The 27,242-nt window shown below is 37.1% G+C and overlaps 1 protein-coding gene and 1 pseudogene across 1 annotated transcript; one reads left to right on the plus strand and one right to left on the minus strand.

Moving 5' to 3' along the window:
- Positions 1-759: 759 nt before the first annotated feature.
- LOC125834306 (uncharacterized) lies at positions 760-1,377 on the plus strand. Its single transcript, XM_049513462.1, has 2 exons — positions 760-1,038; positions 1,240-1,377. Exons 1-2 carry the CDS (start codon positions 760-762, stop codon positions 1,375-1,377), a joined length of 417 nt encoding a protein of 138 aa, XP_049369419.1.
- A 21,355-nt stretch (positions 1,378-22,732) lies between these two features.
- LOC125834307 (pentatricopeptide repeat-containing protein At5g56310-like) lies at positions 22,733-27,192 on the minus strand (annotated as a pseudogene).
- Between the last annotated feature and the right edge of the window lie 50 nt (positions 27,193-27,242).

The raw sequence follows: 27,242 nt of genomic DNA on the forward strand, positions 1-27,242 counted from the left end.
TCAGAGCACTAGGTTTAAGAGTCTTAGGATGTTTGAAAAGCCGCATTAAGTAGAGTCCTTTTTATGGGTGTGAAGTGCACCACATCTAATGAGAGGGAGGCAACAAGGTGTTTTACGAAAAATCTTCATTTTCTTGTTACTCTTATTGTGCTTAAGGTATGATCTATTTCCATTCTAACTCGACGTTCTACATTTCAGTAATCATGCCTCCTCGTAGAGGTAACGCCATGAACGCAAACGCAACCCCTCCAGTCCCAGATCAAGAAGTCTCGAATGCAGAGTTCAGGAACGCCATTTAGATGTTGGCTTAGAGTGTGGCCAACCAGAATAACCAACAGACTCCATTTCCAAAAAAAAACCCGCTAATGTTGGGTCAGCTGCAGTTAGAGTACGAGACTTTGTTAGGATGGATCTGCCAGAGTTCTTAGGATCGCAGGTTGGAGAAGATCCCCAAAACTTCATTGATGAGGTCAAGAAATTCTTTAAAGTGATATAGGTAACTGGAACGATCGGGTTGAGTTAGCATCTTACCAACTTAAGGATGTAGCTCATATCAGGTATACTCAGTGAAAGGAGAACAAGGGTACAAATGCAGCTCCTATCTATTGGGATTACTTTAGTGAGACCTTTCTAGACAAGTTTTTCCCAATAGAGCTAAAGGAGGCCAAAGCTCAAGAATTTATGAACTTAAGGCAATGTAGTATGACAGTCCAAGAGTATGGGCTCAAGTTTACCCAACTCTCCAGGTATGATCCTCACATGGTGGCTGATTCCAAGGCCCAAATGAACAAGTTTCTTTATAGAGTGTCAAACTTGGTTAAAATAGAATGTAGGAATGCTATGTTGCTGGGAGATATGAGCCTCTCTAGGCTTATGACTCATGCTCAGCAGGTTGAGGGTGATAAGCTTAAGGAACATGCCAAGGAGAAAAAGAAGTCTAGAACTGGGATTTATGACTATTCTCACCAGAAAACGGGTGGTGGAAATCGCCCACAGGGTCAACAAAAATTTTCAACTCCAGCACCTTCATCAGCTAGTGTTCTGTCCTCCAAGTTCTGTAATGATCAAAAAGGTAAGACATCAGGCTCTAAGTCTTAAGGAAGTGTTATAGGCACCAAAACCTACCCAACTTGCCCTAAGTGTGGTAAGAATCATCCGGGCGAGTGCCTTGCAGGAAAGGAAGGATGTTCTGGGCGTGGTTAGTCTGGTCACATGCTGAGGGATTGTTCTTCTAAACAGGGTCAAAGAGGCAATGCTAATCGAGCCCAGTCTACAACTTTAGTAGCACCAACAGGTCGCCCGACTCAGCAGGGTAACACTTCTGGTACAGGTGGCAGACAACGCCAAAACAAGCTCTATTCTCTTCAAGCTTTCTAGGATTAGGAAGATTCTCCTGATTTAGTCACTAGTGCATTACGAGTCTTTGATCTCGATGTTTATGCTTTGTTAGATCCAGGGGCTACTCTTTCCTTTTGTTACTCCTTACATAGCAGTTAAGTTTGATGTTAGTCCAGAAATTCTCTCAGAACCTTTCTCAGTCTCTACTCCAGTCGATGACGCAGTTATAGCTAGACGGGTATACAAAAATTGCCTAGTCACAGTCTCTCAGAAAGTCACCTCAATAGATCTTGTAGAGTTAAAATTGGTAGACTTTGATGTCATTCTAGGCATGGATTGGTTACATTCCTGTTATGCCTCAGTCGATTGTAGAACTAGGATTGTTCGTATTCAATTTCTAGACGAACCAATCTTACAATGGAAGGGTAGTAGCTTGGCGCCAATGGGTCGATTCATTTCTTACCTTAAAGACAAAAATATGATATCTAAGGGTTATCTCTATCATGTAGTTTGGGTTAAGGATTAAAGCTCTGAAACCCCAACTCTTGAGTCAGTTCCAGTGTTTAATGAGTTTCCATAAGTGTTTCCAGAAGATCTTCCCGGAGTTCCTCCCGATAGGGAAATCGACTTTGGAATTGATCTCCTTCCAGATACCCAGCCTATTTCTATTCCTCCATATAGGATGGCTCCAACTGAGCTTAAGGAATTGAACGAGCAGTTGAGAGACCTTCTAGATAAGGGATTTATCAGACTTAGTATTTTGCCATGAGGTGCACCAGTGTTGTTCGTAAAGAAGAAAGATGGGTCTCTCAGAATGTGAATTGACTATAGGAAGTTGAACAAGGTCACAATTAAGAATAAGTATCCCATCCCCAGGATCGATGACTTGTTTGACCAACTTCAGGGTGCTAGTCATTTCTCAAAGATAGACCTCATATCGGGTTATAATCAACTCAAAGTCAGAGATCATGACATTCCGAAGACAACCTTCAAGACTCGGTATGGTCAGTATGAATTTGTAGTTATGTCATTTGGACTAACCAATGCTCCTGTAGCTTTCATGGATTTGATGAACAGAGTGTTCAAGCAGTACTTGGACTTGTTCGTTATCGTCTTTATTGATGATATCCTCATTTACTCTAGGAATGAAGAAGAACATGCAATTCATTTGAGAGTTGTTCTGCAAACTCTCAAAGATCGCCAGTTATTCGCCAAATTTAACAAGTGCGAGTTTTGGTTGCAGTTGCTTTTCTTGGGAATATAGTGTCTAGTGAGGGAATTCGAGTAGATTACCAGAAAATAGAGGCAGTGAAACAATGGCCCAGACCTACCTCTCCTACAGATATTAGAAGTTTCTTGGGTCTAACTGGTTATTACAAAAGGTTCGTGGAAGGATTTTCATCCATAGCCTCACCATTGACTAGGTTGACTCAGAAGATGGTCAAGTTTCAATGGTCAAATGATTGTGAGAAAAACTTCACATAATTGAAAACTAGGTTGACTACAACTCCTGTTTTGACTCTACCAGAGGGTGCAGACGGTTATGTGATTTATTGTGATGCATCCAGAGTCGGCCTAGGTTGTGTGTTAATGAAGCGAGGTAAGGTTATAGCTTATGCTTCTACACAACTTAGGGTGCATGAGAAGAATTATCTGACTCATGACCTCGAGCTTGCGGCGGTGGTGTTTGCACTCAAGATTTGGAGACACTACTTGTATCGTGTTCATGTAGATGTTGTCACAGACCATAGGAGCCTCTAGTATGTATTCACCCAAAAAGAGTTGAATCTTTGCTATAGAAGGTGGCTTGAGTTCCTAAAAGATTATGATATGAGCATGCATTACCATTCGGGTAAGGAAAATATAGTAGCAGATGCTCTTAGCAGATTATCCATGGGTAGTGTAGCACATGTTGAGGAAGAGAGAAATGAGTTAGCAAAGGATGTTCAAATACTTGCTCACCTAGGAGTTCATCTTATGAGCATATCAGATAGTGGTATAACGGTTCAGAATAGATCAAAATCTTCATTGGTAGCGGAGGTTAAAGAAAAGTAAGACACCGATCCGATATTACTTGAACTCAAGGGTGCAGTCCACCAACAGAGAGTTGAGGTTTTCTCCCAAGGGGGAGATGGTGTGCTTCGCTACCAGGGTCGATTATGTGTTCCTAATGTGGGCGAGTTTAGACAACATATTCCTGCAGAAGCCCATAACTCCAGATATTCTATTCATCCAGGCGCCACTAAGATGTACCGCGATTTGTGGGAAGTCTATTGGTGGAATGGTATGAAAAGAGATATAACGGATTTTGTGGCTAAGTGCCCCAATTGCCAGCCAGTCAAGGTAGAACATCAGAGATCAGGAGGTATGACTCAAGAGATTGACATTCCTACTTGGAAGTGGAAAGTTATCAACATGGACTTCATCATGGGTTTACCTCGTACTCGCAGACAACATGACTCAATTTGGGTGATAGTTGACAAAGTTACTAAGTTTTCTCGCTTTTTGGTGGTCAAGACTACAGATTCGACGAAGGACTATGCCAAGCTTTACATTAATGAGATAGTTAGGTTGCATGGGGTTCCTTTGTCTATCATATCGGATAGAGGTCCTCAGTTTACCTCTCATTTCTGGAAGTCATTTCAGAAAGGTCTTGGTACTCAGGTTAACCTTAGCACAACATTTCATCCACAAACAGATGGTCAAGAAGAGCGTACCATTCAGACCTTAGAGGACATGTTGAGAGCTTGTGTGATCGATTTCAAGGGTAGTTGAGATGATCACTTTCCTCTTATTGAGTTCGCCTACAACAATAGTTACTATTCCAGTATTCAGATGGCCCCTTATGAGGCATTGTATAGGCGTAGATGCAGATCTCCTGTTGGTTGGTTTAAAGTAGGTGAAGTAGCCTTGATAGGGACATATTTAGTCCATTATGCTATGGATAAAGTGCAACTCATTAGAGATAGACTTAAGACAACCCAGAGTCGCCAGAAGTCTTATGCAGATGTAAGGAGAAGGGAACTAGAGTTCCAAGTTGATGATTGAGTTTTCCTGAAAGTGTCACCTATGAAAGAGGTGATAAGATTTGGCAAGAAAGGGAAGTTTAGTGCCAGCTATGTAGGCCCGTACCGAATCTTAAAAAAGATTGGTAAAACAACTTATGAGTTAGAGTTGCAAGGAGATTTAGCAGTAGTGTATCCAGTCTTTCACATTTCACTATTGAAGAAGTGTGTGGGTGATCCAGCATCCGTAGTTCCATTAAAGAGTGTGGCTGTGAAAGATTGACTTTCTTATGAGGATATACCAGTTGAGATTCTTGATCGTTAGGTTAGAAGGTTGAGAAATAAAGAAGTCACTTCAGTCAAGGTTTGGTGGAGGAGTCAGTCCGTAGAGGGAGCTACTTGGGAAGTAGAAGCAACCATGAAAGCCAAGTATCCTCACCTCTTTCCTTTCGATTCCACTCCAGCTTGAGGTAATAGTTCCTCTTCAGTTTTTTCAGTCATTCATGCGTGAAATCAGTCTTAGTATCATGTTCCCTCTGTTTGTTCTTGCATTTTCAGCCGTATTTGCATGTTTTTGAAACTTAGCTCAGTCAGAAATCAGTCTTTAGTGTTTATTGGTAGGGTTGCAGCTCATACTCTCCATTTAAGCTAGTTTAGTCTTCATTCGAGGATGAATGATCTCAAGGGGGAGATATTGTAACACCTTAAAAATCAAACCCAGAAAAAAATTACAGAACTTACCTGAACCAGTAAACCACGACAGGGTTCACGGATCGTGATAGAGTCCACAATCCATTGAACTACCCGTGATCCTAACTTGGACTTCGCCTGGTCTAGACATCAGACCACGGGGACCTTCACGGGCCGTGGTCTTGACAATGGACCATGGTGGCGTCCATGAATAGTTAGGTAGTAGCCTCCCTAGACTAGCCCTCAGACCCTCAAGCCTAAGTGAGGACCACGAGGACCTTTACGGTCTGTGGTCCTCCACACGGCCTGAGAAAGGGTCCGTAAAGGCCAGCCATTAAACCCCTAGCCCTAAGCCTCCAAACCTCAGCCCAAGTGAGGACTACGGGGACCTACATGGTCTGTGGTCCTCCACACGGGCCGTGGTAGTGGCTCGTGGACCTAGCCTTCAGAACCACAAGACCTAGTGCAGACCATGAGGGCCTTCATGGTCTGTGGTCCCTTTTACGATCCGTGAAAGGGGCCGTGGTCTGCCCGTCTACAACTTTAAGTCAGGGGTCTTTTGGTCTTTTCCTATTTCATTGGACCCCTAAACTACGTGGTTTTGATTGGTTTTAGCCTAGAAGCATAACTAGAACTTACCCAAGTCAGATCTTTCATCAAAAACATAGAAATTAGAACGCGTAAAGAGGCAAGAGGTCAACCAGCCCTAGTTCAAGAACGCAACAAGATTCCATTAGTCCCCCCCCGAAATCGAAAGATTTCTCCGTGGAATTCGTCACCAGGTATGTGGGATTTCACTAGTGGGTTCCTTTCTCCCATTGGGTCCCTAGATTTTAGTCAGATCCTTGATTCTCTCCATATTATCTAGACCTAGGGTTTCTTGAATGTTAGAATTATTGGGTTTTTAGCTGTTAGAATGATCCAAATCAGATTATTATGTTATTACTCAATTTATTGCATAATTTCAAAACCCTAGCAATGTAGTTCTTTAGTTCTTGAATTACACATGCTAGGCCAAATACTTCAGTTATTTCAGATATACATGCCTCCATTTTGAATGTGTCATTATCAGTTTATTAATGTGCATTCTCAGTTTGCATGTCATTTTGAGTTATCCAGTATATCACAAAAATTCAGTCATAATGTGTTAAACACTTAATCTATTGGAAGTAGCTTAATACCAAGTTGGACTAGGGTCAGTCACCCATATAGTCCCAGAACTACGAGCCACATAGGTTGTAAGTCCCCTCTGTGGGCATCATTTTAGTGATCACGCCAGCATGCCTCTATACCTTTGGCCGGGTATATTTGGTCCTCTTGATGAGGCGTATACATCGGACTCCACATTTAGCTCATGTGGTTTTATTATCGGTTATTAGTAGCTCTTATAGTTCAGTCAGACTTCATTGCATTGACCATATTTCAGTATAGTCAGTATTCAGTATCATCATGTTAGAAAGTGGTCATTGCATTTAGTTAGCTCAGTATTTAGTATCTACATCATGTTAAGATTATGCTCTTGCTTTATTTCTTGTTCAGTTATATATTTATTTCAGCTTTATTCTGTCCTGCATGCTCATCACCTTTCAAGTACTGGCGCATACTATGCGCTACATCCTCTCGTGATGTTGGTCCAAGTTATCAACATCCAAATCACACTTAGATCGGTTCTAGATCTCCAGTTCAGCAGTATCAGTGGTGAGTCCTCATTCTTTGAGGACAATACTTATGTTGATATTTTAGTATTTTAGTCTTTTAGTTCCAGTTTTGCTAGACTTAGCTGGGGAATTTCCAAGCACTTTTAGTCAGTTAGAGGCTATTTTCAGACATAGTTAGATTCAACTTAGTATTTGAGGTTGATATTTCTTTTGTATTAAACTCTAAGATTTGATATATTCAGTTTTAGTAGATGGGTATTCCCCATTACTTTCATTTTCATGATTTAGCTTTCGCATCAGTTATTATTAATCTTAGTATGCTCATGTCATGCCAGCCGGATCAGCTTGGGGTCACTTGTGATCCTAGGTCCCGTGTCTGAATCTTGCGGGTAGCTCGGGGCGTGACTTAACTCAAACTCCATAACCTACGCTGCCATTATAGATAGGATCGAACTACAAGACGGGCTACTTCTCACCTGCCTCAAGAAGGATTTTTAGTGAATCCAGTAGTTTAGTTGCGTCCTTTACTCTGGCAAGGTATAGGGTGGCTCTGTAATGTGGGTAAGACATTGTATCATCCTGAGGCTCATAGTGATGGTTCCAGCATCTTGACAATGTATTGAGAGATTCTGTATGATTGGGTGTATGGTTAACTGGGTGGTTACTTTGTCATCTCCTTCTTTGGGTCAAATTAGTTGGTTTCTCCCTTGATGAGTACTTGTTGTCTAAAGATTAGGTTTTGCAGCTTAAAGCTCATAGGAGGATTATGTTAAAAGCATTAAATTTTACTAAGATCGTTGATGGTTTTGTGCATTATGAGTGATTGTTGGTTGGATCTGCCTTTACTACTTGATTTAGGAGGTATTAATTCAGAATATCTCGTGGTTATTTGGGAAAAAGATTTGTCCCAATGGTTGTGTTGTAGTTTAGAGAGTTTTAGTTTAGGTTTGGTTCATAGGTTAGTCCATGACTTGATAATCCCTCCTGGTTTGTAGATATTAATTTTTTGTTTAGATGTTCAGTTCTTGGTAGTTGATCATAATGGCAAGGTCCTAAGAATGAGTTCACTTGTAGAAGCAAATACCGACTTTTGAAATCATGCCTCAGCCTTTTGATTTTGTCGAGCATTCTTCTTTCTTTTCCTTTATGTTTGAGGATGAACATGGTTTTAGTGGTAGTTAATGTAATGACCCTGAAGGGCAATTTTAGAAAATTTTAAGAAAATGACTATTTTATCCCTCCCGATAGTTGCCCCGCGTCTTATTTGATCAGTTTACGAAGTTGGTTTTGAAATTTGATGTTAAAGTAGTGATTTTTGGAAGTTTTAGAATTTTGGAGAGTTAAAGTTGTTAAAAGTGGTTTTTGGTAACAACCAGAGCTACGAGTTTCAGAATGTAATTCTGCCAGTTCTATCAGCTTCAAAATGTGACTTTTTGGTTATTAGGACTATTGTCTTAGGTCTTTAGGTATTTAGATGAGTCTTGAAAGAGTTTTTGTGTTTTGAAAGTTGATAGCATAAGATAGTTGACCAAAGTCAAATTTGTTGATAGCAAGCTCAAAATGGAATTCTGACAGTTCCATTAGCTTCAGAATGTGGTTATGTCTAGATGTATTATTGGTTTGGGTCCCAAGGATTTTGGTTTGATTTTGAGCCATTAGACAAAATGTGGAGAAAGTTAAGGCGAAAGTTTGATTCTAGTTAACGTTTGAAGTTAAAAAGTACATTTCTAGTTTGATGATTCCACTAGATCTAAATGGTGATATTTGGTCTAGTTGAAGGTTTGGTTCAATTCCCAAGACTTTTGGATGAGTTTCATGTCATTATTTGAAAATTTGGATATTCTTAAGTTAAAGTTGAATTTGGTCAACATCGGCTTAAGGTGATCTTGTTTGAATGTTTTGATAATTTCATTGAGTTAAAAATATCATTTCCAAGCTAGAAGCACATTTGGTTTGTGTTCGGGAAGTTCTGGACGAGTGTTGGGTGAGGTTTTAAGCTTTTTGGGTGCTTTGCTTTGTTTCAACAATTTGTGTCTACTAAAAGGTTCGTTATTAGTTTTAAAGATCAAAAAATTATTCCAAAACTTCAGAAATTTTGAACATGAATTGTAGGAATGATCTACAAAGTTTGGTGCATTTTTTGGTAAGTCGAGATTGGACTTTTATCACGATATATAAAATAATTGTTCACCGAGTAGAAATGATACTTGACTGAGCAAATGAGCTCATAATTGAGTTTCGATTGAACAAGCAGGTCCATATCATTATATAGGACATTTAGGAAAAAGAATCGGGTCATTTCGCTATCGTACGAGGAAGTTACGACTCATTTAGTGAAAATTTAAGTTGTTGGTGCACTGGTATAATTATTGTTGTACCGGTATTCAAATTTCTGACTGTGTTCATTTGGTATCTTGAGCATATTGGGAGTTCTAAAGCTCAGAATGGAGTGATTCTTGCGACATTCTTTTCGATTTAATAAGGGGGTTTATATCCAATCCTATTTTCAACTTTCTCTCATGATTTATTCATGTGGTTTTCTTTCCTTATCCGTGTATTTCTAGGGTGAAGTTGGGTTTTATCAATTTGGACCTAGGTTTTGATGAACAATGTATATTTAGGATCCTTATGTTATGGATAAACTGATTTTGGCTTAAACTTGTTGATTCAACAATTAATTTTATCATATTAACATGTATAAGCTTTGAGAATTTGGGTTTTTCCTAAAAAAGTTAAATTTTGATAAATTGAGGATTTCTAGGTCGATTTTAACTCCGTTTTTGATTACCTTAGCCCCTGTGATTGACTTTTTGGATCATTTGACCTGATTTTCAAAATCAACATTATGAGTGTTGTTGTTCATATTTTCTAATGGGTATTCTATATTTGATTAGTTGGTGTGGATTTTGTGGCTCGATGTGAAGGGAAAACTCAAGTACAAGGGTGATTCATTGTATGTTTGAGGCAAATGGACTTTATTTACCCTTTGTTAAGTATATAGAATCTTGTATTCCTTATCGTATGCACTGGGGAGTAATGGGAAGTGGTGAAAGGTTTGATATTTGAGGTCACATATTCATATTGAATGATTCTAATGATGAAGAAGGAGAAAATAAAAAGGCAATTTGATGGTATAATGAAGTGTGATGTGTTATGGTTGATTTGAAAGATTATATTGATTCATTATTGATGATGTATCATGATTGTGTTGATATGGATTGTGTATTGATATGAACATTGTCATCTTCTCATTATTGTGTGAACATGCCTATTTGCATTGGTTCTAAAATACTTTGATGAGATCTTTTGTGATGATTATGCCGATGGAAATGGTTCCAGCAATTGATGATTATGCAGATAAAAAATGGTCTCATGTGTGCACAAGCCAAGTCTAGTAGAACCTCAAGGATCGATGCAAAAACGTCAGTAACTTATCTTAGAGAGGCTGTGGTGACTTTTCAGAAAAACATTCACTTCGTGACTCTCTATCGTATGTCCTTGGTCCGATCTGATTCCTATTGTTTCATTCCATTCTCTCACTACACTGATGACTCCCACTTAGTCTTCGTGCGTGTAATTAGGATGTCATCATATAGTTTTGGTGATGGATCAGTACTTTGTCATAACCCAGGGGCACCCCCTAGATGTAACACGACGTATAAGACCCCAAAAAGTCTCATATAAGACTCAAAGCATTCATAACATTCGATATAAGAAAAATGGTATAGAATTAAAACTTTTCTTTATATCTATACAATAGAACAACATTTAAAACAAAGGAAGTTTACTAGTCTCACATGGCAATCTAAAAACAATATCCGGATCAAAAGTAGGGTCACGACCCTTTACAATCAAAAGTCTAAAATAGTCTATTACAATAAAAGATATGAAACATCAAAAGTACTTGTCCTCGAATACATTAGAACATAATCAACATATAAGCCATTTCATCATATTAAGTCCTCACCTTAAGTAACCCCAAGCCATACTTTGTGCAATGTATGAATAATGTGCCATACCACCATCCACACCAAGTACCACATTAAGGCCACCAAAAGTGAACTTACCATTCTTCCTTTTCATCATTAGATAATACTCATACATAAGGAACATAGACATTTCATAAGTCATAACAAGGAAATAACTCATACTACAATCCAAGTAAGGCATACATCATCTCATTAAGCATATAAGTCAACATTCTTACTAGTATCATTATAAACATCTTCCTTTCATTAGACATTAAACCAACATTCTCATTAGCTTCATTAAGAGCACATTCATTTCTTTTAGCATTATGACATTGAGAAACACACCATAACTACTCTCAATGCCTACTTGTGCAATGCATGGATGGCGGGAACTACCACCCACACTAAGTAGCACATTCTTGAGAACCCATAGTTCATTAACATTCTTTGTGGGGGTAAGCCTTAACTGACATAGACCATGTGAATAATTCATGGAATCCCGGTGTCACCCTCACCGGATAAGGGATTCCTACTTGCCTAAGGTAGGACCAATATTTTTAGCTTAGGTGGATCCACTAGCTAATAACCTATGTGGGCACATAGGTATGGGATAGGGAGATTGCTACTAGATACCCCCGCCTCAACTCATATGAGGGCATCCATCTCAAGAGATTGCTACTAGAAACTCCACCTCAACTCACGTGAGAGCTTCCATCTCATATCACCATCCACTCAGTTCTTAGTATTATTCCCCACGGAGTACTTAACATTCATTACTTTAGTTCATTATTTTGGGATAAGAGATTGTTACTAGATACCCCACCACAACTCACGGTTGGGCATCCATCTCAAACCCAACATTCATTCATTAGATAGCTCATAGATTCAAAGATGAGAATAACCTTTCAAATAAGTATCCCCATATTGTGAGAAAGTCCTTTCACAACATGTCATTATCATTCATTAGTGTACAATTGAGAATAGTCTTTCAATCAACACATCATCATTAACATAATCATAAAACTTCATTCATTATTCAGTCATGAGTGTGTGTATGTGAGAATAACCTTTCACATATATCATTATCATTCATAAGTGTTAAATTGAGAATAAGCTTTCAATACTAACACAATTTCATTCTAAACATGATCGTAATCCTTTCGTTGAGATCACACATATACTTCATATCATAATTATACATAAATCCTTCATGAAATTGCCTTCCAAGGCTATGAATCAATCTCAACCCAAACATCTAGAATACTACATTAGATAAGGGAATTAATATGATTCAATAACTAATTCAATAAAAACATAAACAATTCAACATACTTTCATGATCAATTAATTCCCAATCACAATTCACAACTTAGGATTTTGGGGGAAAACATGGGTTCATAGGAGAATTCACCATAATTCATCAATAATTCAACAATAAATTCATAATTTATCATGTATAAACCTTTAAAAACATTTTGGAATTGAACCCATGCATAGATTGAAAACCCTAGGTTTTTGGAGGATTTTGGAAACTTGAAATCATCTTTTGATAGGGCTCCTTGAATGAAACTTAATCAAGGATGAATACTAGCATACCTTTAGGGAAGAAACTCCACAAAAGTTGAGTTAAAATGGTGAGATCTTGAGCTTGAAAGTTTGAATCCTTCACCTCCAATGATGGTTTCTAGAGAGAGAATATTTGAGGGGAGGAGGTTTCTATTTTGAGTGTTTAGGAATAATGAATTTTAAAAGGAGTTTTAATACTTTAAAAAACCTTAAAATACTTTAATTAATCAATAATAACCGTCCATTAACTAAACTAACCTTAAAAGCAATTTACCAAAACACCTTCCACTTGGCCGAATTGGACAACAACATAGTGGCCACTCACGAAACCCTACCCACGGACCATGGGTGGGTCCACGAGCCATACTGGCACTTCGTCGTTCGTGGCTGCAACTTGGATTTTGGGACCTTGACCCACAGAGGCCATCCACGGGGCGTGGATGGACCTACGGGATAGGTCCCATCCATAACTCCTCCTCAATTTGGCAGCTTTTTGGTTTCTTGGGGTCTTGGGGGTTAAGCTTTAGGGTCCTTCTCAAGGACCCCTTCGGTGGTCCTTGGGAAGTCGTACCTTGACGCTTAACCCCTAAACCCCTCAACCTAAGCTCGGGACAACATACTACCACATGAAACCCCATTACAAACTCAAACACAACTCGTTAGGCTCTAGTTTCACTTACTACTTTTCGGGTCATTACAAACACGAAAGTGATAAACTTATGAAAAGGATGTGTGGTCAGACTTGAAATGTTCTGCAATTCAAAGAGATTGAGTGAGGTTATAGTTCAACGATGCATTTTGAGGATATTTGAATGGTAAGGGTGAACAATGAGGAATGCATGAACATCTTATCTTTTATGGTTGGTTATTTAGCAAGGAAGAGAATTCGAATGGTTTGAGTGTTAAAATCCGACTGCTTCAGCATTACCTCTATTCCCTTGTTTTAAGTGTGTTAATTTTGCTATCAACCTAGTCTACAAAAGGGTGCATATCACTTTGGGCTAGAGGTTGAACAAATTTGGTAATGTATTGCAATTACTTAAGGAGTAGAATTGTATGGGCTATCTGGGTACGATCATATCGGTGGGTATAATGTATTTTAGTGGTGGATCTAGCACACTTTCACGATCTAGTACTAGTGATAAACGGAAATAGACACATCGGTTATTGAGTGTGATGCCTAACTACATAAGGAACTATCAATTATTTCACCTATTTGGGAAAGAGGAGGTTTGATGTTGCATTCAGATTTGAGGAACCAATTGGTTGTTACTATGGACGCTTGAGTTAGGTATTGTTGATAAGGAAAATTATAGTAGTGGATCTATGGTAAGGTATTTATGCGTTTAGGTTGTGAAGTGTATTTCGAGGATCTAATTGGAGATGGGTGATTTCATTTATGAGACAAAAAGAGTGGATTGATATTGATATTGAGATAATAAGATTATGGGTAAAGAAAGTTCCAGTTAGTATACTTGTGTGAAGGCAATTGAGGATGTTAGTAAGAAAGTGCATGTAGAATTGGTTAATTCATATGATTTGGTTGGTATATCTTGGGTTTGAAGTATCATATCAATGGGAAGATCGACTATGTGGGATGATGTGGCTTTGTTTTACCTGTTCAGATTATGGGAATAAGGTCACGTGTTCATCATATAGGTTAAAAACTATTGGGTAAGATTTGAGAAAGAAGTCTACAGATGTTCGGCTCAAGTTTGGTGATAGGTTCTTTTGTGGTTTCGAGTTTGGTAACGGGTACATTTAGATTTCTAACGAAGGATATGGTAAGGCCGATGGAGAGGCGATCAATGATAAGCTAAGATATGCGATTTTATAAAATCTTCAAGGTATAGGCTAATGTTAATTGATAAGGGGATTGGTTTACGTGGTTTGAATCAGAATTCAATTTTTTCATTGTAAGCCTACATTCGTGGTAGTAGGTTTTGTCAAGGTATGGATTGGTAATGTGAGAAATGATTGATCGTGTCGATTAGTGAGCATTTGTAAGGACTTGTGCATGGCTTGAGTATTACTTTTGATTGCTAAAGGGCCGAAAAAAGTGTTTCTCTTGAAGTTTATGGTTTAGAGTATGAGGTAAAATGTTATGAGTTTTTGGTCAAAGGATAGGATTGGTAAATAAGTTAGAAAAGGAACAACAACCTTGTTTATTGAAGAGTTCAAAGTATTTGGAATTGTGTCACACGTACAATTTAAGAAATGTGAAGAAATAAAACATCACATATAGAAACTTGGTTCAAAGTTGAAGGTTGTATAAATTTTCGCCGTGGAGTATAGATATAACTATGCAAGGTGGACTGGTTCAGCACAAACTTATGAAGGGTTTATCAACGACTTTTTTGAAGATTTAGTTTTGGTTTGGCTGACAAACAGTGATGTATGGGAGATCCAGCGTTTTCATGTTGGATTGGATTGTTCAAATTATGGTAGGTGATTTATGGGTGCATTATAGGAAGAACTTATAGTTCTATATGGTTATTGAGGAATTTGAGTTGGAATGATACTACCTGGTTGATGGGAACTACATAAATTATTATGATGAGTTACAAACACTTAGTGGCGAATAAAGGTTAGGTGCTTATTGTATACAAAATTCTTAGGTTGATCAAGGGTTTATCTACAATTTGGCATGAGTATGCAGTTGTTTGACTGGTGGTTGAGGCATGGCATGTGTAGGGTTACATGTAGTCGATATTGGTTTCTGATTCAATGGATTTAGCTTGATGGAAAAGTACTATTAGATTTGGAATTAGTACTATTAGCCTTGGGTAGGACCAGTTTTAGACATGGAATGCTTATAGTAGGCTTTGGACGGATATAGATATTTTTCTTTGAAAAAGAGGAATCACAATTCAGAGTTACGGGGTGTGGCAATGTGTTTTCCAAGGAATTTTGGTACTAATGATGATTTTGGAAGCATGAGCAGAGGATAAAAAAGGTCATGATATTTCGTTGGCATCAGATTTTATTTTATTTTAGCAGTCGAATTATGGAGAATATGTTAGTTTCGTGATTCAAGTAGGTTTCAAGTTGTGCTGGTGATCAAATTATATATTGTACGCATGTAGAGAGAAGCTAAATACGTGGGAATCGGAGAACTGGATAGGTTTTAATTGTGGATACTAGAGAGGGAGTATTCTAAGTAAGATAAAGGATAATTTTGGGCAGTTAGGGTATACTAATAGCACTAACATTGTTGAGAGTGCTTGTATGAGATCTATCATGGGGAATTGCAATTTCTCGACAGTCTTGGTATTCTTCTTGTCGTTGAGGACATGTTTCAGCTATGTGTGTTTGATTTGGAGGGCCATTGGGCCTAGTGTTGCCATTTTCAGGGGTTGTCTACAATCATAGCTATTGTTCCAGCATCTCTACATCGTAATTAGAGGTTGCATATGCTTTGGTGCATGGTTAACTGGGTGGTTACTTGGTCATCTCCTTCTTTGGGTCTGATTAGTTGGGTTCTCCTTTGATGAGTATGCGTTGTCTAAAATCAGGTTTTTGCAGCTTAAAGCTCACTAGAATATTATGTTAAGAGCATAAAATTTTACCAAATCTATGATAGTATTGTGCTTTATGAGTGTTTGGTGGTTAGATCTGCCTTCACTCCTAGTTTTAGGAGGTATAGTTCAGAATTTCTCATGGTTATGGGGCAAAATGATTCGTTTCGATAGTTGTGTTGTGGCTTAGGGAGTTTCGGTTAAGGAGTATCACTCCTGGTCTACAGATTTTTTAATTTTTTTTTTGAAGTTCAATTCTTGTTGTTGTCATGATGGTATGGTCCTAAGAATGAGTTCACTTGGAGAAGCAAATACCAAATTTGGGAATTATGCCTCAGGTTCTTGGTAACATCGAGTATTCTTCTTTCTTTTGTCTTATGTTTGATGACAAATATGGTTTTTAGTGGTGGATAAAGTAATGACCCTGAAGGTCATTTTTGGAAATTTTTAGAAAATTATTGTTTTACCCCTCCCGATAGTTATCCCAACCCTTGTTTGATCAGTTTACAAAGTTGATTTTAAAATTTGATTGTAAAGTTATGATATTTCGAACTTTTAGAGTTTGGGAGAGTTAAAGTTGTTAGAAGTGGTTTTTGGTAACAACCAGAGTTGCGAGCCTCAAAATGGAATTTTGTCAGTTCCATCAGCTCTAAAACGTAAATTTTGGGTTAGTAGGACTATTGGCTCAAGTGTTGAGGTATTTAGATGAGTTTTGGAAGAGTTTGTGTTTTCAAAGTTGAATTAGTTAACCAAAGTCAACATTTGGTGATAACAAGCTCTGAATGGAATTTCGACAGCTTCATTAGCTCCGAAATGTGGCTTTTGGTCTAGATGTATTGTTGGTTTGAGTCTCAAGTCTTTTGGTTTTATTTTGAGCCATTAGACGAGATACGGAGAAAGTTAAGGCTAAAGCTTGACTTTAGTTAACATTTGTGGTTAGAAAGGTCATTTTCGAGTCTTAATGATTCCACTAGGTCTAAATGGTGATATTTGGTCTAGATGAGGTTTGGTTTAGTTCCCAAAACTTTTGGATAAGTTTCATATCATTATTTGGAAATTTGAATATTCTTAAGTTAAGGTTGAATTTGGTCAACATTGGGTTAAGGTGACCTTGTTGGGGTGTTTTAATGATTTCATTGAGTCTGAAATATCTTTTCCAGGATAGAAGCATATTTGGTTTGTGTTCTGGAGGTTCCGAATGGGTTTTGGGTGAGTTTCTAAGCTTTTTGGGTGTTTTGGCGTTGTTTCAGCAATTTGTATCAACTAAAAGGTCGAGAGGGATAAAACCTTTAGCTTTAGCAAGTACTACTACTCCTATGTTTTCGGATAGTATAACCGATTATATGATGTTCTTTTCGCTCTTGGAGTAAGAAAAATATGTTTGAAAGGTGCGTAGCGGTGAAGTCAAGAGATTCCGGAATCTCTCTTTCCTGTGCTATCAAGAATAAGGAATAGCCAGCAAGGTCTTCTTCCTTATTATACGCGCGTGCAAGATATTCTGTTTAGTGTAAGGTGCAAGGCGAAAGTCATAAATGAAATAGAACTCCCTGTCTCATTCCTCCCGTCTTACTTCGCTTGCAACCTACGACCGAAGACAAGGAAGTGGTTCACACTCACTCTGTGATTGGAATGAGACCGTTGTGGCTCCTGGCTGTAAAGAGGCTAAAGCCCTTTCATCCGAGAAAACCATTACATCTTACACAATAAGACGATAGGCGAATGGGCGGAAAGCCATACCCTCACTCGGATTTCCTTAGTCTTCATCTATTAGTATTTAAAATAAAAAAAATATTGTGAACCTTCTGAAATTTTGAGCATGAATTATGGGAATGATCTGCAAAGATTGGTGCATTATCGCTAAGTCGAGATTGAAATTTTATCGCGATATATAAAATAAATGCTTGCCGAGCAAAAATGATATTTTACTGGAAAAACGAGCACGGAATTGAGTTTTGATTTGAACGAAAAGGTCTGTATCAATATTTAAGACTTTTAGGGAAAAAATCAGGTCATTTTGCTATCGTATGCAGAAGTTACGACTCTTTATTGAAAATTTAAGTTACTTGTGCGCTGGTATAAATACTGTTGTACAAGTATTTTAATTTCAGACTTTGTTCATTTGGTAATTTGAGCATATTGGGAGTTCTAAAGCTCGGAATGGAGTGATTCTTGGAGCATTCTTCTCAATTTAATATGATGGTTAGTATCCAACCCTTATTCTGACTTTTCTCATGAATTCTTCATCTGGTTTTCTTTCCTTATCCGTGTATTTCTTGGGTGAAATTAGGTTATTTCGACTCAATTTTTGATGAAAAATGTATATTTAGGATCATTATGTTATGTGTAAAATAGTTTTGCATTAATTCACCAATTATTTTCATCATATTAATTGCGTATAAGCTTGAGAATTTGGGTTTTTCCTGATAAAGTTAAAGTTTTATAAATTGAGGATTTCAAGGTCGATTTTAACTCTGTTTTCGATGAAAATTCATAGTAGAACTTTCCTAAGCATGGGTAAGATATGTTTTAAAAAATATTTCAGATTTAAGTCGGAGTTTCAGATCCGAGTTTTGGGGTTTTTTCTCATGAACTTGTGTTCTAAGTAATTAGAATTTTGAGCATGATTTCAACTCAAATTTCAATGTGGTTTTCACTAATGAGTTCTAAAATCTTTGGGTATCATGATTTCTTACAAAATTCTGTATTTGACCCTAGCCCTCGAGATTGACTTTTTGGGTCATTACGGACCAGATTTTCAAAATCAGCATTATATATGTTGTTTTTCATATTTTCTTATGGTATTCTATATTTCATTAGTTGGTGTGGATGTGGCTCTACGTAAAAGGAAAAGCTCAAGTGCAGGGGTGATTGATTGTTTGTTCGAGACAGGTGGACTTCTTGACCCTTTGTTTAGTATATAGAATCTTGTATCCCTTATTGTATATGTTGGGTTGTAATCGGAAGTGGTGAAGGGTTTGATATTTGTGGTGACATATTCATATTGCATGATTCTAATGATGAATAAGGGGAAATAAAAGGCAACGTGATGGTATAATGATGTGTGATGTGTTATGGGTGATATGAAAGATTATCTTGATTCATTATTGATGATGTATCATGATTGTGTTGATATGGATAGTGTATTGAAATGGAAATTGCCATCTTTTCTCATTTTTGTGTGAACATACCTATTTGCGTTGTTCTAAAACACTGTGTCGAGACTTATTTTGATAATTATGTCGAGGGGAAATGGTTTCGCTGATTGATGACTATGTTGAGGGAAAATGATTCTAGCGGATATATGACCTTGTGAGTCCCCCATAGGTCCCAGCCTGATATTCAGTGGGTGTGTATCGTTTTGACACACATGCATTACTATATTTGACATTTCATTTCATTACATTGCACATCATTACCATTTGTTGACCTTGTGACTTTTGAGTGCCTGTTATGGAACTTGTGGTTGATGAACATGAACTTCTGTATTGGTGACCTATATACGTTTAAAGTTTTCTATACATGTTTATGTGTTATATAAATGTGAATTGTTAGGTTGGACTGATTATGTGCAGGTTGTAGTTGTGGTGGTTCGGTTGGAGGGTTGGGAATACTTATATTTTGTATTGCTTTACCTTGAGTTAGTCGTTTATTTGTTGAGTACCGTGTTGTTTGGTAATCACTCTCTTCCTTGTACACTTGTGTAGGGTACGAGCCCGGATCATCGTGATAATTCCTTCTTCTCTTTTACATTCGAGGCTTATATGGAGAGTTCTGAGATAGTTGTTTATCAGATCGGCGGAAACCTCTTACTGTTTTATTATGTTCTTGTTCTGCTCTAGCAACAAAGACATTTAGACTTGTACTTCTTTAAATCTATTGTAATACTTAGAGGCTTGTACACGTGACACAAGGTTTTGAGGGTATTTTGAGTTATATTATGTTTTTGCATGTTTGTGTTATACTAAGTTTCTTATTTTGTTTAAACTTCCACATTCACCTTATCGTATTTCAGCTTAGGCTGACCTGTTTTGGTGGAATAAGCCAGGTTCCATCACATCCGATTTTCGGTCATGACAAAAACACACAACCAAGTATAAAATAATTGCCTTGCCCTCATCTAGAAGCAGGCATGTCGTCCATGACCTGCTTCCTAACCTCTTATAACTAGTTGAAATAATAAAGTATTCCTTGAAATAAATAGAGATTCTGAGGAATAATCATATAATTTGGCCCATTTTTACGGTCCACACACTTACGTACTGGTGTCAAATATGGCCTGAAAATTGGTGGTCCGCCTAATTCACCCAAAATCTTGAGCACAAGATAACTTCATATCAACTTGACCCTCTTAATCTAACCAAAATAACTCATTTGTATCTTGATCTCTAAATATTGTCAAACTCTAGCACAGTTTAAAGATTTACTTTAATTTGGGTTTACTGCTAAAAATTCACTTCGATTTTTAATATGGATCAGGATCAAGTTTCGAGATCTAGTCACGACTAAAGGTTAGATTTTAGGTTTCAAATATCAAGGATTGGGTCTCGGGTTAAGGTCAAAGTTAGATATCAAATAGTTCTAGAGGATAAGTGCTCGAGTTCCTAGTTGAATCTTGAGTTAGTGTCGAAGGGTCTCGTGGTTTTGACCTCGAGGCTTAGGTCAGGATCAAGTTTTGGGTGTCGTGTCCTAGTAACTAGGTAGACGGAGGATTGGGGCTTAGATCCTAGGTCTCAAGGCTCGAATCTTGAGTTAGGTTTAGATTTCGAGTCAGGTTAAGAGTCTTAGTTCAGGGTTGAGACTCGAGTCGGAGTCCCGGGTTAGAGTTTGGTCCAATTAGATGGTTTCCTCCTACTGAGAATATCCTCAAGTAAAACCTTGATGCTTCTTTTGACCTTACTTTGATAGGAGCAGAGTCAGACATGCTAGTCCGTGATTCTCATGGAAACTTCATGATAGGTCAATCTAGTTGATTAGATACGCCTCATGACTCCCTTGTGGTTGAGGCTTTGAGTGTTCGAGAAGCACTAAGCTCGCTAAAGGAACATTTTTCATCAATAACAAGTATTGTGGAGATTGATCAGAAAAATCTTACAACAATTCCTAGTTTTTTTTATAATATTATTCAAGATTGTATAGCACTCATGTGTGGCTTTACTTCTAATTATTCGTTTTTGTTAAAAGACAAGCGAACCAATGTTCCCATTAGCTAGCTCGGGATTTAGGTTCTATGTCTAATGCTATGAAGAGGAAAATAGATCCCCCATCTTTAATTCATGATCTACTAAACATTCCTTTGATTAATAATTGATTAGAATGCCTTTTTTGGAAGAAAAAAAGATGTAATGTATCTTATACATCAAAAACCTAATGCATATTCGAGACAAATGAATCGATACACCAGCATATCAATGGTAAAACAATTGAATTTATGCCATGTTAAACATTTGCTGATTGGTTTTCCTTGTGGATAGAACCCCATTCTAACATATAGACATACCTTCTAGTGATTCTCCAATTTCTTCACGCGGCTCCACTAGATGTCAGGTTCTCCATGTTGATAGATCACCTTCTCGACGTCCCAACTAACTCAACCTTTCTAACATGCATGAATAAATTTTCATGTCTCATCTCATATATGGATCGTCACCATTCAAAAGAGAAAAAGGCTTCAAAAATGATTGACAACAAGACATGATCAACTTGAGATCGCAGGCCAACTGCTTCCAATAATTTAGAGTGCTGGATGATCTCACATGAAATACATTAGCAATCCAGTACGGTATATTGTTCATGAACTAATAGGAAGCTCGAAACTTTTTCATATGCAAGTTATCTAATACACAACGAAGAGGTTTCCACCAAGCTAGGTTCATTTGATATTGGCATTAACAACATTACACAAATGAATGGATCCTTAAGTTTAAGTAGATGAGACCAGAAGAACGTTAATTGAATATTGAATATGGATTTCAGTCAGGTGGTTCTTTTCTGTTGTGATAAATATCCAAAGTTTACCTCACTAACCCATGGCAGTTGTGTATTCTAAGAAAAGCTTAGTCATACCAAAATCATGGAATGTGAAGGACATGGAGGATCGATAGATACAGAGTACACAGAGCACGACCCTTTCCTGATGGCTTCAAATCAAGCTCCAAAAAGTAACATGCAAATGGATGTGTGAGTGAATACCTTAAAAGCAGACACATGCTGATGCAGGTGCAAGGGATGGCAGATGATTTTTCATGCTCTCTTTTCATAGATTATATCAACCCAAATGTACTTGCTACTTTGAGTAGTACAACTACCAAAGCTTCGTTTTCCATATTTTGCTTACAACAAAAACTACTCCAGCATGATATGTTCACTGCTTTCTTCTCCTTCATTTCAGAAATTACAGTTAAACTACCAGATAAATGAAGATACCATTTGGTTTAATTTAAATTTCCAGAGCTCAAGGCAAAGGACTTGAGTCTTGACATTCATAAAAGATTTTGAATTTGGCCATGGGAATACCTCATAGTTTTTAACCAAAGTTTCAGGCCATGCTGAGGTGCCACTTTAAGGGGATCCCAACATCTGAATGGAATTCCAAGATTAACCTTAACCATATATTTTGAGAAGAAAGAGTAGTTTATGGAGAAAACAAATCATTTACCAGTATCGAAAAGAATGGCCCCAAATAAGTTAGGATGGATATAGGAGACTCATAAAGTTGATCCCAACTAGTCCAATATCTAGGCATGATTGATTGCTAGAAATAATTTGAGAAGGATAACAGAGTTGTGGCTCTGACAAAGCACGGCTTTTCTTCTTCCAAAAGTATACCAATTTGTGGAGTTCCTCTCAAATGTCATATCCCATGAGATACAAATCAAAATCACTTCACAATATAATCTTCACTTTTCAAGTTATTCAAAATTATGCAAGAATGTTAGGAACTTTAGTGTGACCCTCTTCCAATGGTCAAAACAACAGCTCCCCTAAACTTGTACCTCAGCCTAGTGGTGTTACCCAAAAAGAAGCAATTCATTTTCCTCCACCATTGATAGTGTTCTCTCGTCTTTGGAATGTAAGAGTGCCTTCATTCCTGTGATCTGAATTGCCTCTTCTATTGGCATAAACATAAACATTACTACCAGATCCTTCAACTGCTTCCTTCGGAAGGACTATCAAGTTACTGCACCCAACTGCTGCTAGGATATTCCTTTATCCCTTTTGTTTTCACGGCCGATCTTAGGTTGTTTGCATCGCTGCAATAACCCAAAAGATAAGACAAACTAGATGCAAGTACATAGTTTGATCCGAGATCAAGCTCTATTTGAGGAGAATCTCCCTTATATTTTCTTCTGTCCAAGGAATATAACCATGATGCCTATAAGCACTAATGAAACTCCTCAATATCACAGAATTAGGCTCTATAGGCATGCTCCTTATAATATCACAAGCTTCTTCTAATTCTCCTGCATGTCCAAACATATCCACCATGCATCTGTAATGTTCCATAGTTGGCCTGATGTTATAAATACTTGCCATTTTTTCAAAATATTCATGACCCACATCAACAAAGACAATATGACTACAAGAATATATGATTGCAGAAAATGATAAGTTATCCGGCCTAAAGCCAGATTCTTCCATTCTGGAAAACGAGGACACAACTTCATCTCCATGTCCATGATCAACAAGACCAGAAATTATGACGGTCCAGGTTTGCAGAATTTTATCATCCATCAAATTGAATATGCGGAAAGCCTGCTGTATATGACCACATTTTGCATACATGCCCAGGAGGGCTGTTTCCAGCTTAACATGTAGTTCAATACCACTGGTAACAATGTGCGAGTGAATACATTTACCTAATCTGATATTTAGGATACGAGTACATTCCTCCAGCAAGCTAACCAAAGTGACAGAATTTGGCTTTACATTTGCTAGCTTCGTACATTGGAACGTGAGCAGAGCATCTGAAGGCAAGTTACTGAGATATCTAGGAAAACATTGACTACTATGACTTTGAAAAGCCAGACAGAAAGCAAAAACCTCACAGTAAAAGTTAAACAGGAAAAGAAAGTAGGAAAGACAATCATATTAATAGACCTCCTACACAAAAAGAGAGGTCAAGTTAGCAAATATTCATTTGCACACCAAAAAGGGATGAAAAGCAAACATAAAAGCCCATTAAACTGGTCCCTCTATATGATCAGGTACAAACTATTCATGTTGTTCTACATCTATAAAAGAATTGATTCACTATATGAAAAAATGAGCATATCACATGTAGCCAAACTTGACTTAAGAAATTTATAGAATTCACTTAGGGGACATTCTGAATCACACTTTTATAAAATCAAATGAAATTGAATAAGACGGGAAAGTATTGACAAAAACTGTTGGAGATCCCTGCAGGAAGAGCAAGTAGAATCGTTTTCATTACTTCAACTATGAGGAGCAATAGCGAAATGTTTGGAGCCATGATCTTGCTTATTGTTTGTCTATTGTTCCCTATTCCCTATTTATAAATGAAAAACCCCTTATACTCTCCCATGGGAAAGACAAACTAACCATAGTATCATTATAAAGTTGGTCATTTCAACGTTTATTTCAAAGTTTATCTCAAAAGAAAGTTAATTTTAGGATTTCTCTTTATTTTTCAGGTCTAAATTGCAGACAGAATTTGACATGGGAATCCATCCATATGTAATCCAGACAACTAAACAACAACAGTGTTAGACTATTATACTAATTTATTGTCGATAATCCACCTTAGCTATTAGACTATTTTCCTTCTTTGTTAATTCCCCATTTTAAAGAGCGTCATCGGGACTTTTCCAATATAAATAACGCAATCTAAACCATGAAATTCTTCTTCACTTTTACTCCCTTATTTTTCAGGAGTACATGCTCCTTTCCAATTTAAAAGAAAAAATCCAACCCCAAAAATCTCCATCATTGTTAATCCCTGATCATTTAGGAGTTTATGCACCTTTCACAATTTTAAAGGCTCAACACCTTACTGATCCTTTCATATATGAACCCTAGGCATCGTTTAACAATCTATTGCAGTATTGCAGCAAGAAGGGAAAAGAGAAAAAGTTATACTAGTGAACAAGTTTGGAACTCCTTATTCAAGCTAATATATTCAAGTAATAGTAATACTGATTTCTTCGTATGGTACAAAAAAAGTGTTCACAATCGACATCTGGGAAGAATTTTAAAACGTTCACCAAGAGTATTAGAGCACCGATATCGGTTCAAGAGAACCACAAATACCATGGCACCAAATTCCTAAAGGATAACGAACAAGATTACAAGCTTGCATTGTTCATAAAAACTGTGACCTTATGTGTCAGACCTATCAAAAGACGATTAACCCTTACAAATTCCTCACAGAACGATACTTGAACTCGTTTCCACAAAGTAGTAAGCTTTTCATGCTCAAAATCTACTTAGATTTTGGTAATTCTATTCACTCCCATTATAATAATCATCTTAAACAACTTCCACATAATGCTATAGAATCTCCCATCCTTCACACACTTGTCGGGTTCACAAATCATAAATAATGTACTGATTCCAGAGTAATCAGTTGATACATGAAATATCTTTCAGAAGGAGAAAGAAGAAGAAGAAACTGTAAATAATAAGACAACAATTACTACTATCATGCTAGAATCACAAGTAGTTAAAGTCATCTATATGATCCCTAATACATAGATTGTGATAATTGGGGTGTGAAATTCGCATAAAAGTAATAATTCATATATGTTTTTGACCAATAAATGAAACAAATATACATACTAATGACCGTAAGCAGCCATCATTGAACTCCAAGAAACTATATCCCTTTGAAGCATTTCATTGTTAGACCAAATTACTTTCCATAATCCACCTTAGCTATTAGACTATTTTCCTTGTTTGTTAATTCCCCATTTTAAAGAGTATCACCGGGACATTTCCAAGATAAATACCCAAATCTAAACCATGAAATATTTCTTCATTTTTATTCCCTTATTTTTCCGAAGTACATGCTCCTTTCCAATTTAAAAGAAAATTTCCACCATTGTTAATCCCTGATCTTTTAGGAGAGTATGCACTGTTTGAAATCTTATAGGCTCAACTACTTACTGATCCTTTTAGATATGAACCCTAGGCTTCGTTTAACAATCTATTGTAGTATTGCAGCAAGAAGGAAAAAGAGAAAAAGTTATACTAGTGAACAAGTTTGGTACTCCTTATTCAAGCTAATATATCCAAGTAATAGTAATACTGGTTTTTTCTTATGGTACAAAACAAGCATTCACAATCTACATCTGGGATGAATTTTAAAAAGTTCACCAAGTGTAATTGATCACAGATATCGGTTCAAGAGAACCACAAATACCATGGCATCAAATTCCTGAAGGATAACGAACAAGGTTACAAGCTAGCATTGTTCATAAAAATTGTGACCTATTATGTGTCAGACCTATCAAAATACGACTAGCCCTTAATAATTCCTCACAGAACAATACTTGAACTCATTTCCACAAAGTAGTTAACTTGTCATTCAAAATCTACTTACAGTTTGGTAATTCTATTCATTCCCATTATAATAATCATCTTAAACAACTTCCACGTAATGCTATAGAATCTCTCAGCCTTCGGACACTTCTCGGGTTCACAAATCATAAATAATGTACTGATTCCAGAGTAATCAGTAGATACATGAAATATCTTTTAGAAGGAGAAAGAAAAGAAACTGTAAATAATAAGACAACAATTACTACTATCATGCTTGAATCACAAGTAGTTAAAATCGGCTATGTGGTCCCTAATACATAGATTGTGATAATTGGGGTGTGAAATTCGTATAAAAGTAATAATTAATGTGTGTTTTTGACAAATAACTGAAACAAATATACATACCAATGAACGTAAGCAGGCATCATTGAACTCCAAGAAACTATATCCCTCTGAAGCATTTCATCAAACACTTGTCTTGCAAACCTGATCACACCAAATTCAGCATACATTCTCAAAATGGTATTGTTCACATGTAAATCTGAATCAAAACTCAAGACAGCCATGAAATGCAATGATCTGCCCGTTCTAATCATCACACAATGCCCAAAAACCTTTAGCACAACAGGGAATGTGAATTTATCTGGTTTTAATCTGATTTTTTGAAACGGTTCAAATAGCTGCAGAGGCTCTACTTGGGAATATGCTCTCATCATTGTGTTCCATGCGAAGATTGATTGAATTATGTGAGAATTATCAAAAATTGTACGGGTGAATTTGAGGATATTGAAAAAGATAATGATATGAACTTGGAGAGATGATAGTGGTCGTGATGAATACCAATTTGTGGCTCTAACAAAGCACGACTTTTCCTCTTCCAGAAGTATACCAATTTGTGGAGTTCCTCTCAAATGTCATATCCCAACTGATCTGATACATTTGTCATTATTTTTTCTATATATTCTTCCTAACTTTGTTCTTTATTTTTACTACTAA

This window comes from Solanum verrucosum, unplaced genomic scaffold, assembly GCF_900185275.1.
Source record: "Solanum verrucosum unplaced genomic scaffold, falcon-dt-bn FXZP01000178.1, whole genome shotgun sequence".
NCBI lineage: Eukaryota > Viridiplantae > Streptophyta > Magnoliopsida > Solanales > Solanaceae > Solanum > Solanum verrucosum.

Coding starts and splice junctions, on each gene's coding strand:
- LOC125834306 (XM_049513462.1), top strand. CDS start 760: ATGGTGGCTGATTCCAAGGCCCAAATGAACAAGTTTCTTTATAGAGTG. Junction 1,039..1,239: donor CAGCACCTTCATCAGCTAGT/GTTCTGTCCTCC, acceptor TCTTCTAAACAG/GGTCAAAGAGGCAATGCTAA.